The 12,102-nt window shown below is 45.7% G+C and overlaps 1 protein-coding gene across 1 annotated transcript in view; it reads right to left on the bottom strand.

Moving 5' to 3' along the window:
- ADAMTS3 (ADAM metallopeptidase with thrombospondin type 1 motif 3) overlaps positions 1-12,102 on the bottom strand; it is a 55,121-nt gene that overhangs the window by 27,980 nt on the left and 15,039 nt on the right. The window contains exon 4 of the mRNA XM_058024132.1: positions 7,478-7,634. Within this exon, the coding sequence (XP_057880115.1) occupies positions 7,478-7,634 (157 nt within the window). The remainder of the gene's footprint in view (positions 1-7,477; positions 7,635-12,102) is intronic.

Here is a 12,102-nt window from a genome sequence, read left to right as displayed (position 1 = left end):
AACCCTTCAGCTCCAGAGGTTATTTTGATGCTCAAGGGCAACCACAGACCCATCACTTATTCCCCCACTGATCTGACTTCTGTAAATAATTAACAGAGCTACTACTACCTCTTACTTTAATACCTCTAACAGATTTATTGTCAAGGAGAGAAAAGCACAACTACTATTCCTCCTGGAAATGGTGACTTTATGTTCTCTGGAGCTACTAGTGAGGAGAAGTGGAAGAGCTCTCCATTAAGAAAGCACAAAGCTCCTTGCATCACCTGTTACTGTTTCCAGCAGAGACTAAAAAAGCTCAGTTAACACTGTGTTTAACCCCGTTGCAGTTGAAAATTTGTTTTAGGCATTATCAGGATTTTGCACAAGAGGATCTGTGCATTTGGAAGTTTTTATGCTAATCTGCACTAACCAGGTGGTGTGGATTTATTAATTGATGTCTCTAGGATTACAGAACATAGTTATTTCAAAAATGGCTACAGGATAGTCATTTCACACAAAAATAGAGTGCTTGCTAATCAAGTGTGCACTTCCACACACACTCACAGCCCACCACTCCTGTCCTCCATGCAGGATGCCAGTGTCTGAACCCAGCCTTCTCCAGGTATCTAGGTGCACTGCTGGGCATCCTGTGCAGAACTAGGGGAGAAGAAAGAAAATCCCACCCTTTCTAGCCACCTGACAGACCCAGTCTGTTGCCAGGAACAAGGGGAAGGACAAATCTCTTCCCTGCAGGCATGTCACTGGCTGCTGGGAGGCAGCAGCCTGCTTGTTACCTGGGTGGAGAGGTAAAATGCCAAAGGAGACACAAGGCCATGCCTCCTGGGGCTAGGTTCTCAGATTTTTCCAGGGAATGCTTAGGAAAGACCCCGCCAATAATGCTACAAAGGAAGACACAGCAATGAAATGCTTCCCTGGGCTACTCCTGGACTACAAGCCACTTGAGCTCTTCATCCCTGCCTGGGTTCTCCTCCCAAACCACATGGTATGTGATGGAATCCAACACAGAGTTCCACAGGTCAGCCTCTCTCCAGCAACACACATGAGAAGTCAGCTTCGCTGAGACATCAGTTCCCTCCTTTGCAACTCTAACTGCAGACTTGTGTGACTTTTAATAACCTCCAGAACCCTAATTATTTGGCTGATCCTGTCCCATGTTATTGGAATACTCTAAAGAATGATTAGGCAAGGTATTCTGGAAAAAAACCCCAAAACAACACTGTTTTCTTAGCAAACAACAGCTGGGTCATGCTGTTACTCTGCAGTGTTTTACTCTTGCATTTTGGAAAGATTTCTGCACTTGTGTAACCCAGATATGGATCTGAGGAAACTCAGTCCCCTGGGAGCAGAAGTACGAGGCTGCTGTTCTCATGTCTGTCATTCCACCCGTGTTCCTGTCAGCTCCAGCTGCCCAGCTCTGTGTCATCCCACACACCACAAACCAGATCAGTTCATCCAGCATCTGCACCATGCTTGGAAGGGGTAAAGGGAAGGGTGCTAGCCAGCTCTGGGACATCTTGGTGCAATACATGGGGCACAGCAAGAATTAGTCCACAGTAACCCCAAATGGACCCCACCAAAGCAGGAGCATGGCATCCAAACTGCTCCTTCAAAACACACCAGATGCATTTTCCTTCTCTGTCATAAACCATAGATCTCATCTCATCCAGGTATTTTCAAAGATAGAAATGAATTAAATTGCCCTCAGCTTGGATTCCTAAGCTGTTTCCAGGATCTTCCTATAAATTTACTGAGCATCAAACCCATTAAAAACCAGGTGTCTCACAGTGGGGAAAAATGCGAAAACTGCAGAGAATTCAGGAGGAGAAAGTCCAGCAAGAGTCCTACAGCACAGAAATCAGTCTTTTATGTTATGACACAAACCGCTACGTTTTAGCTTATTTTCCCATCAAAAGCCTGCTGTAGAACACAGACTAATCAAACAAGGCTCTCTGCTCCCAGTGACAGAGTCTCTCAGTGCTCTCATTTTGGTCCTAAATCTGTAGAATGTGCATGTGAAACACATGAACAAGCCTCAGCCCCCACAAACCGTGGGAGGATTCATTTCCTCCAGTTTCTGACCTCTAATTCACATAAACTCCCCCTGCTAAGGCAGCTCCTCTGACTCCCATTCCCATATTCTCAGAGGGTGCCATCCTGGTACATATATCCTGGTCCATAAAAAGCACTTTGAACCATCTCATGTACACCCTTCTGATCAAACCCAGCAGTGGAGATGAGCCAGGGACCTCAGTCCTACATGGGCCACCCAAGGGTGATCCTCACCTTGGCATGTCTCTCCCGGGTTACCTTGAGAATGTCATCTATAAACCAAAGAGGCTCCTTCGCACAGGACCAGCTGCTTACACATTATTTAAAACCCTCTCCTCTCTGTCAGCACCACTGCTTATTGAAAGTCTTCTTCCTCCTATGCAATTTGGGGACACAGGGAGTTTTTGTTGGAAAAGGGTACAAGCCTTGGAATGGCTGCAAGCTGAATGTACTGACCTGTCTCCATTTTTTCAATTTTCCCTTCATACAGATTTTTCTGTGTGTTTTACTGCTCTGGCGCTGGGTGCCTGCAGTTGGAATGAAGCCTTTATTCTTGGTTTTATTTAAAAATCATTTTCCTTTGTTATTGCCAAGAACAGAAGACGACTTAAGCAGATGGATGTTCCTGCTCTCATCATCAGGCACAACCTCCCTGACACAGACAGAGCACACCAGTCACTTCACAGCACCTTCGAATCCACTCCTGCTCAAGCTTTTCTTTCTTAAAAAAAAAAGGAAGCTTTTCCTCACTATAAAGTCTGTGTTTCCCCTTGCTTCCTATCTACCCATCACCAACACTCCTTTTCTTTTACACCATAATGTGCTCTTCCTATTCCATTTGATTACCATTTCCTTAAGCAAAACTATATTCAGTGAAGAACTTCCAAGAATCCACTTCAGTTTCAATGTAAGAGAAGAAGACTGAATTAAAAGCAAAACTCCAGAAGTGCTGGACAAAGAAGAGGATGTCCTTAGACAATGAAGGTTATTGCCATCAATACAAGTTATTGGTGGCCCTTTCTTGGGGGACTACCAGATAGCAGGAGAGAGACTTTTGGCCTCATATTAGGGAGAAATTGTTCCCTCTGAGGGTTGTGAGGCCCTGGCAGAAGCTGCCCAAAGAAGTTGTCCCACCTCTGCAAGTGTCCAAGGCCAGGTTGGATGGGCCTTGAAGCAGGCTGGGATAGTGGAAGGTGTCCCTGCCCATGGCAGGGGGTGGAGCAAGATGGTCCTTAAGGTCCCTTCCAACCCAGACCACGCTGGGATGCTGTATTTATACAAGAATGTCCATACTGAACAGAGGATGTCACACAACATGCTGTAATGAGTCTACACAGAAATAATTTCCATCTTCCCCATTGTTCTGACGCACAAACTTGTGTGGTGGGCAGTGCAGCATCAAAAATATCCTCCACCAGAACACAGGTCATGAGAAATTCTGCTGAGAAAGAGCTCAGACACCCTCCGGCACAACAGTGTCCCTGAGAACCACTACAGTGCCTGGGGAAGTGCACAGGGAGGTCTCCCAAGCAGGCAATAGCCTTCCCACCCTTCTACCTTCTATTCCAGGGTTTCATTCCCAGGCAACCAGGAGCAATTCCTAAATCATTTCTTCCTCCTACATGTTTCCCACCTGGGACAAAGACACTCGACGCCAGCGCCATGGCAACCCCATCAGACACACAGACACTTTGGTTCTTTGGGGAAAATGAAAATTCTGAAAGGAAGCTGGGAGATAAAGGCTCCTACTCCTTGTTTCCCACTGTTAGGAAGTAATTACAAAAATACTTTCATCTCAAGTGCTTGCTGGGGGAATAGGTTGTCATTTAAGAAATACTATGGTGTGAACAGGAGGATGAAAGAGGAAAGCTCCGAGTACATTACCACACTGTGGAACCATTCAGCTCAGGGCTGGGTGTCATCATTCTACCACACAGAAGTGCACAGAAAAAATGATAAGTGAACAAACAGGAGAAAAGATAAATTCAATACTCAGTTATCAGCTCTAGCAGCATGTGATCCAAACCCTGCCTCATCATCCCACTGCTGTCAGTCTGAGTGTTCCCACTGACTCCATCGGACTTGGATCAGGCTTTTATGTTTCTGAAACACAGCTTGGGTTTTATTTTATCACACTACTGAGCCAAATTCAGTAGAACTCCTAGATGCAAATTTGATTGTAAATTCTACAAGTTCTTTGCCTGTTTCTGCTGCATCTTGAGTGCTTTCAAGTAATAAGGTTAATGATCACACATTTCAGTGATGCTTCTCAGCTTATTAACAGCAGCTTCTTTTCATCCTACCCAGAGTAATATCATTGTTATACTTCCAAAACCTCCCAACCACAGGCTTGTCCTGAGAGCATTTCCTTCCATTCCTGAGTAAAAACCTGCTTTGGTGAGAAAATGGTAAGGATTTATTTAAATAATGTTTTAACATGACAGCCTCATACACAGCTCTGTTTCTTTCAGCTCTGTCTGCACAGCTCATTCGCTCTCTGTCCCTCAGACCCTTCACCCCCAACATGGAGACTTGGCCTTTGCTCCTTTTTGCCCTTAAGGACAAAGGAAAATGATTTTTAAATAAAACCAAGTCTTACTTTGATTTAAGAAACATTACAGGGAGTAACACAAAATGAACGCTGACTACCTGCAGTACTCAACCCAACGAGAAGCGCAGATGTTCAGTGTCTTTAGGATCAAGACTTAAGTGACTGGGGAAGTGGAGCTTACAAATGTCATCCCAGGACAACCTGACATGGAAAAGCTTGCAGGAGCCTGTCATGTGTATTCACACCCAGGGAGACCTCTAGACACTGTCCTGCTGTGGGATATGATTCCCAGACCAGGTGCTCATCCCAGATGCTTAAAAACAAACATCCAGTGTCACATACCACCGCATTTAAGTATTTTTTCAATAGCTGGGATTTCCCATGGGAGGCCTTGCCTTCCTCCCCACAGAAGAGGAAGAGCTTCCTTGGTCCAGGGGAACTAACCTGAGCCCAGCACTTCCAACCAGCAAATACCCTGTCCAATGGACACCACAGGGTCTAAGGAGGATTTGGAGTTAATGAAATTATTTTAGTATTTGGTGGTCAAGATCTACTGCTTCCCTGCACTGCCTCACCTAGCAGAAGGAAGATCAGATTCCAAGGAATACAGTCAAACAAGACCCTCTGAATCAGCAGACAGATTACGCATGACATAGTCAATCCTGCCAACAGTCTGTCAAAATATGGAAAATTATCCACATTTCCCTGATACCACTGAGTGAGAGCAGAGGCATTTTCTAAGCATAGAAGATATAAAACTATCTACAATTGTCTGGTATCAAAACAAAACCCAAATATTCAGGTCCATTTATATGCAAGCAATCCTACTCACATCAAAATGACTGAAAAGACAGAGGTATAAAAAGGCAATAACTAATGAAGGAATCCTTCAAGGGGCCTAAACTGGTTGTGCACACACACAAACAAAAATTCCCCAAAGGAATGGGGCAGGATTTCCAATCTGATTTTTTGAATGTATCATGTAAGGCTTCTAAAGAGATCAGTCTCCACGCAAAGCAAATTATAAAAACAATCCATGCAAATTGCCACTGTCATTCCCTCAAGAGGCTGTCCAGAGCCATGGATATCATCAACAGAAATCAGCACAGGGTGCTGCTCCAGGGTGGGAAGGTTGAACCCACACTATCCAGCAGCTTGAGGCATCCCAACATCTTCCCCAGAACGCCCCACATTTCTGGTTCCCACTTAAGACAGCTCAGGGGAGCTTCATCAAAGGGACAGCCCTAAAAGAAACAGGGAAAGAGAAGTGGGTAGGTGTGCTGACTTCCATGAGAGCACCAGGTAGGAACCCATCCATACTCCTCAGCCCTGTGATCACTGCTCAAGCCTTGCCCTCAGGATGGCAGCTTTTTGACTTCCAACTCCTACACTCATTCTGTCCAACTGTTTGAGCAATGTCCAACCAACCCCCAAATGCTGTAAATCCTGCAGGAATACCAGATGGCCTGTCAGACTGCAGGCTCCTTCCACATAGCTAGAGCTGGAAGCTTCCCTCCCAGAAAAGTGACTTGTAGGGAAAACATGATACAGCATGTCCCATGTCACTGCTGAGAAAGGCTGTCACACTGCTTCCAGTTCTGTGATGACTTCATTGACAGCAACAATTTTTAGTACTTTTGTATTTTAATGGCTGTTTTGTTGAGTCATGTGTCATGTGTCACTGAAAATGTGGACTCCTGTGTGTGCTGGCTGAGCTCCCAAAGCGTGAGCAGGGCGTACTCTGCATGGCTGCCTCCAGCCCAAGCACAGTGCTGGAGGAGTGAGGACAGAGAAGAAAGAGGAATATTTTCATGTGCAGCTCATACCAACCAGACAACTCAACCACTGCAAACATTTCCTCAGGTTCCACAGGCTTGGGCATCTTGCTTTAACCTTCAGGAATCTGCAGGTTGGAAAAGCCCTCCAAGACCGACTTCAGCTGTTCCCCTAGCACTGCCAAGGCTACTACTAACCCATGTCCCCAAGTGCCACATCTACGTGACTTTTCAATCCTTCCAGGGATGGTGACTCCTCCACAGCCCTCAGCAGCCTGTGTCAAGGCTTGACAAGCCTTTCTATGAAGAAATATTTCCTAATATCCAATCTAAACCTGCCCTGGTGCAATGTGTGGCCACATCCTCTTGACCTGTCACTTTTTACCTGGGAGAAGAGATTGAGTCCCACCTGGCTACAACCTCCATTCAGGGAGTTTTGACCTCCTTTCTCAGAAGGCCTCCCTGAACCTCTTCTTCTCCAGGCTAAACCTCCCCACAGATTCATGAGCTAAACTGGAATGGCCTTGCTGAGGTACCAAAAGCCAAGCACCTCTAGCTCTGTGCATTGTAAATACTTCTTTTATTTCCCAAACCCTTTGCAGTTTCAACAACATGTGAACACAACATAAACACAGTGAGAATGTGAGAAGCTGAATGATACTCAAATAAAGCCAGAGCACTGATGGGTGCAGAGCTGGTCTTTCACCCTGAGCCCAGAGCCTCAAAACCCTCAACCTTCAATATGCAATGCCTTGGCTTATGAGGATTTGTGTAACATTAAAAAGACACACAAGCAAATGAATTAAACTACACAATGATAATTATTCTCAGACACAGTAACTATTCTCAGATGGACATCATCTTCAAGGCAGAGGGGAATTCTTGGATGTGACAAAATATATCCAATCAACACAACTGCCTTCAGAGCACTTTCACAGCAACCAGCAGAAGGAGGAAAACAATAAAATTGGCACAATTTTGTATTACTCAGAAAGAAACAGGACCCAAACTTTGAACAGGAGCTGTATAGCCTCCTCCAAAAGCTTCCATAGGCTGGAGTCACCTGGAATAGCCCTGCAAGCAGCCCCATGGGGTACTGTACCTCCTGTGTGCACATCGGGGAGTGCGTCGGGGGGATGCTGCGCTACCGCCGAGCGCCTGTACACCATGTGGATTCTTCCCTTCTCCTCCTCCATCTGCTTTCCTCTCTCCAAAGGCTCAATGAAGTACTCATCCTCATCAGTTCTGATCATTCCAGCCTGGTAAGGAAGAGAGAAAACATGTCTATATGCCATTTCAGAGCCTGAAGACCCAGGCTCTAAAACAAGCACCAAGAGGTACAAAGCATAAAATGCTTGCAATACCACTGTAACCCATACATTTCTTTCCCTTCCAAAAAAAAAATATTCACCAACAAAAAGAACTTGAAGCTATCCAAATGAATGGAGACGAAGGGGCAGAAGCAGGCTGTGCATTTCCAAGTGAATCCTCCCTGTAAACTGCAGTGCCAGCCCAGTGCTTCCTTCCCCCCAGCCAGAGAGATGGCCAGGGAGGTGCTCGGAGCACGTATTTTTCAAGGCTCCCTTGGAGAAAAGGCTGTGGTGGATTTTCAAGAAAAAAGTATGTAGTGGAAATTTATTTTTTTTCCCACAAAAGCACATTGATGGAGCAATCCAGGAAAGCAGTCTCCAATCTTGGAATGCTATTAATTTTACTACTTTTTTCTTCCAAATTAATGACATTCAAAATTTCCATCCACTGAAGGAGGCAGGTTGGAATCTGCGCTACTGTGGAGTTCTCCAGAGCTGTCTTCATGATCCTGTGAGAGAGGGAAGACAACAGGACCACCAAAATCCAAAAGCAGCCTTTGGGGCAGAGTGGCTGGAATAAACCTGTCTGTTCCCAGCATCACCTCAGCCCTGAGGCTCAGGGAATTAGACTGACCCCTTGGCTTTCCTACAAACTCGCTTCTCCCAGGGGAGAATCAAGAAGAAACCTGCCCTAGGTCCCATCTGCACCCCATCTGCATCTACTTGGCTCCCCAGTATCTGCAGCTGTCTAAATGACTTCTGAGCATTAATTCCTTTCATCCCTGCAGTTCTTCCTATCTCCCTCAATCCAGAACAAATGGTGCAGAGTGAACAGAGGGAATTCTGTGGAGTGAGAGAGATGCAAAAGCAAGTGCTGCTGGAGATCATAATAAAAGGTACATGGGAGCAAGGCCAAACCCAGTCTGGCCCAGGCAGCACACCTAGGAGGGCTTCCCAGAGACACCAAACTTATATCCTTTACTGGACAGTCCATGGAAGAAGCAAAATCTGGAAAAGGCTTTTTTTTTTTCCTTCCAAAATGTAAAAGATGCAGACAAGCATAAGGGAATAAGAAAAAATATAAAGCCTTGAGAAAATAACCTAAAAGGGCAGGTTAAACTAAGGAATCACTTCCTGAGCCAAAATCAACAGTATTTAAGGGGGAACATGAGTCCCTATAAATATGCATGGGGTGTTTGTAGGGAAAGAGGAAAGAGCCCTTCATTCAGAGAGTACAACGGGGAGCTGTGAAGTGTCCATTAATGGCCACATTTACCTTCAGTATTAAACATTATGGGTGGGATTTCCAAAAGTATTTTAGGAAGTCAAATGCCCCCTTTCCTAGCGGTTTGCAGTGTGGGTGAGGCAGTGAATTGCCGGGCGAGCTTTGGAAAGGCCACCCTCAAAATGTCAGGAAGTTTGCTCACCAGTCACACTGATCCATTATCAAGGGCTTCTAAAACTGATCACCAGAGAGTAGGAAAGGCTTTGGGTTGTTAAACCCATCCTGCCATCCCATGGTCAACACCACGAGGCCAGAGGATGCTCTCACCTTCTGCTCCCAGTCTCCATGCCAAACTCTGCTGGTATCTGCATTGGGAACACTTTGCAAAACACAAAATCTCTCAGAAAGAAGAAAATGTTATAAATTATGTTTTCAAACTGTCCTTAATGCCTTTGTACAGCAAAGAAAGAGTTTTTCAAACACTGATGTGACACCCTGGGGAACTGAGGCGTTAATTAGCAGCTATTTCTCCTAAACCACCTCTGGTTTAGTTCTCTCAGTGGGAGAACAGATCTGTAAAGCTGCTTTAAGCAAACCAGCAACACAATACGGGAATTCAAGATGCACAGAGCTTCCCTGCATCTCTCCACATGAGAACCTTCATTTGTATTACAGACATTCTCTCTCTGTCCCAGGATCTGCACATCCCTCTGTCATACACAGCAATCTGAAAACACCACGTGCTGGGTCTTCACTGGGAAGAGCTGAAATGAAACTTAATGTCATGTTAAGTTTCAATTTTTTAGGCTTATATCTCCAAGGGGAGATATAAGCTTAAAAAATTGAAACTTAACATTATGTTCAAAGCTCTACATTCATCTCCAAACACAGCAGGCTGTCAATAAGTGGAAGAAGATTAATAAGCAGGTTGGAGCTTGCTCAGCAGCAGAAGGCTACATGAAATAGTCATCCTTAGTAAGAAACAAGCAAGAAAAATATCAGGAATGAACACAGGGATCTAAAGATGCCAAAATCCCCTTCCCCTCCAGAAGGTGGTTCCAACTTTGACCCCCTCAGTCATGCACAGGTGCAAATATGGCCTGTGCTGTTGGACTCTGCCTCAAAGGGAAGCATGAGAAGATCACAGGTCTCAGCAGAGTGAAGCAGGCTTGTGTCAAAGAGCCAGGCAGTTACTGTCCAATCCAAGGACACTAAAAAATTCAGTGGGAAAAGGGAGAACTACCTGTGTCCTGTTTTATAGGAGAGACTGTGCTCATGAGGATGAACCTGCTTGCTTCAAAGAACAAGATCAAGTCCCACACCTGCACCAACACAGGGACACAGACAGGATCTGTACATCAAGAACTTCAAAGCCTCGAGATTTCTCCAAATGTTTTATCTTCCCCCTTCCATTCTTCAAAACAAGGGCATCAGAAGCCTTTATTTGACCAAGAGAGGCTGAGTATCCTTCACTCTCATGAAGACCAACAGAGGTTTGGTCTATCCAATAAAGAGGAAGTCTGTCATGGTCTGGTTTCAGCTTCCACCTTCATCTCCTCCAAGCATCCAAAATGGACTCCCCTTCTCTCCCACACAGAATCATGGAATTATGGACTGGTTTCGGTTAGCAGGGACCTTAAAGACCAACTTGTTCTACCCCCTGCCATGGGCAGGGACACTTTCCACTAGACCGAGTGGCTCCAAGCCCCATCCAACCTGACCTCAAACACTTCCAGGTATCGAGGGGCAGCCACAGCTTCTGTGGACAGCCTGTGCCGGGGCCTCACACCCTCACAGGGAAAATTTTCTTCCTAATACCCAATCCAAACCTTTCATCCTTCAGCTTAAGGCAACTGAAATTCAATTTCCATTCTATGGAAACCAAATGAATCAATCAGTCCATATACCTTAAAAATCAAGCGCAGAAATACGTATCTGGAATATATATGGAAAGTGAGAACTATCCCAAGTATCAGAATCAGGATACCTGGATAAATTCTCACTGTGGGCCACACATGGATCAATCAGCTTGCAGTAAAATTTCTTACAAGGCTCTCCACCTGTGGGAAGTTCAGTTCAGGAGGTTCCTTGTGCCATCCCACACTGTTTCAGCCAGTATATCATCCTTGATTTCTCCATCCACCAATGCTTGGACTGCAGCAAAGGACTCAGCAGTCAAACCAACCCAGAAAACACTTTCTTCTCACCATTCTATTGATGGAACTGGAAAACATTGCCAGGGTTCTCCCCCCACTCCTCATCCCTCCTTTTTTTCCTGCTGGACAATCACAGGTGCCCGACAGCTCTATCCTGCCCCTACCTGAATAGAAGCCCTATTGAAAGGCACCAAGAGCTCTGTGTTCCCGCAGTTTAATATCCCAGCCCCGGCCCAGCAGACACTGCCTCCTGCCAAGACAAACACCTGGGACCTGCAAGGGGAGGGGGCAGCTTCTGGAGACAGCCCTCCAGTCTCAACTTCTTCAGGAGTGGACAGAGACATGCTTTTATGAAAGAGGTGCTGCCTGGTCTGAAAACAGCGATTCAGTCCCAAAACACTGCTACCTTTCACCTCTCTGTTGGCTTAAGGTGGGTTCAGTTGGGTGACTGTGCAAAACCTGCGTCACACCTACCTGCTGCTCCACTTTCCACCCAAAGGCAAAAAGCTTTTGGAGTTGCACCCAACACTGCTTGATTTATTGGAAGAAAAATAAAAGCAAAGAAGTATGCTTTGCCTGCAGCACATTTCCCCCTGCCAGCCTCCCCCAGAACTAAGCCACAGTGGGTGGACACTGATTCTAAGTTTTTGTAGCTCCAGGGTTACCCCTTCAGTTCCTTGGGTGGATATTATTTCCCATGCTGCACAGGTTCCACATTTTGGCAAGAATCAACTGACTCTCTGGGTTCCTTTCCAAAAATCCTCTAGAAACTTCTCAACTTGTTGAGTTTGCCCATGATGCCACTCTTCAGTTTATGCCAGTGCCTCACCATCCTCACAGGAAGGATTCCTTCCCAATACCCCATCCAGCCTGGCCTCTGTCAGCTGGAGGCCATCCCCCGTGTCCTGTCACCCCAGGCCCTTGTCCCAAGTCCCACCGTACTCACCCAGTCCAGCAGGTCCCTGTGGCAGGGAAGGGAAAAAACATGCAAATGGACATAACTTCCCTCCTTCCACATCTTCTGCATGCTAAAGTA

Source organism: Melospiza georgiana, chromosome 5 (genome assembly GCF_028018845.1).
Source record: "Melospiza georgiana isolate bMelGeo1 chromosome 5, bMelGeo1.pri, whole genome shotgun sequence".
NCBI classification, from domain to species: Eukaryota; Metazoa; Chordata; class Aves; order Passeriformes; family Passerellidae; genus Melospiza; species Melospiza georgiana.
Note: the sequence above shows the minus strand (reverse complement) of the source record. Positions and strands in the feature narration are given on the sequence as shown.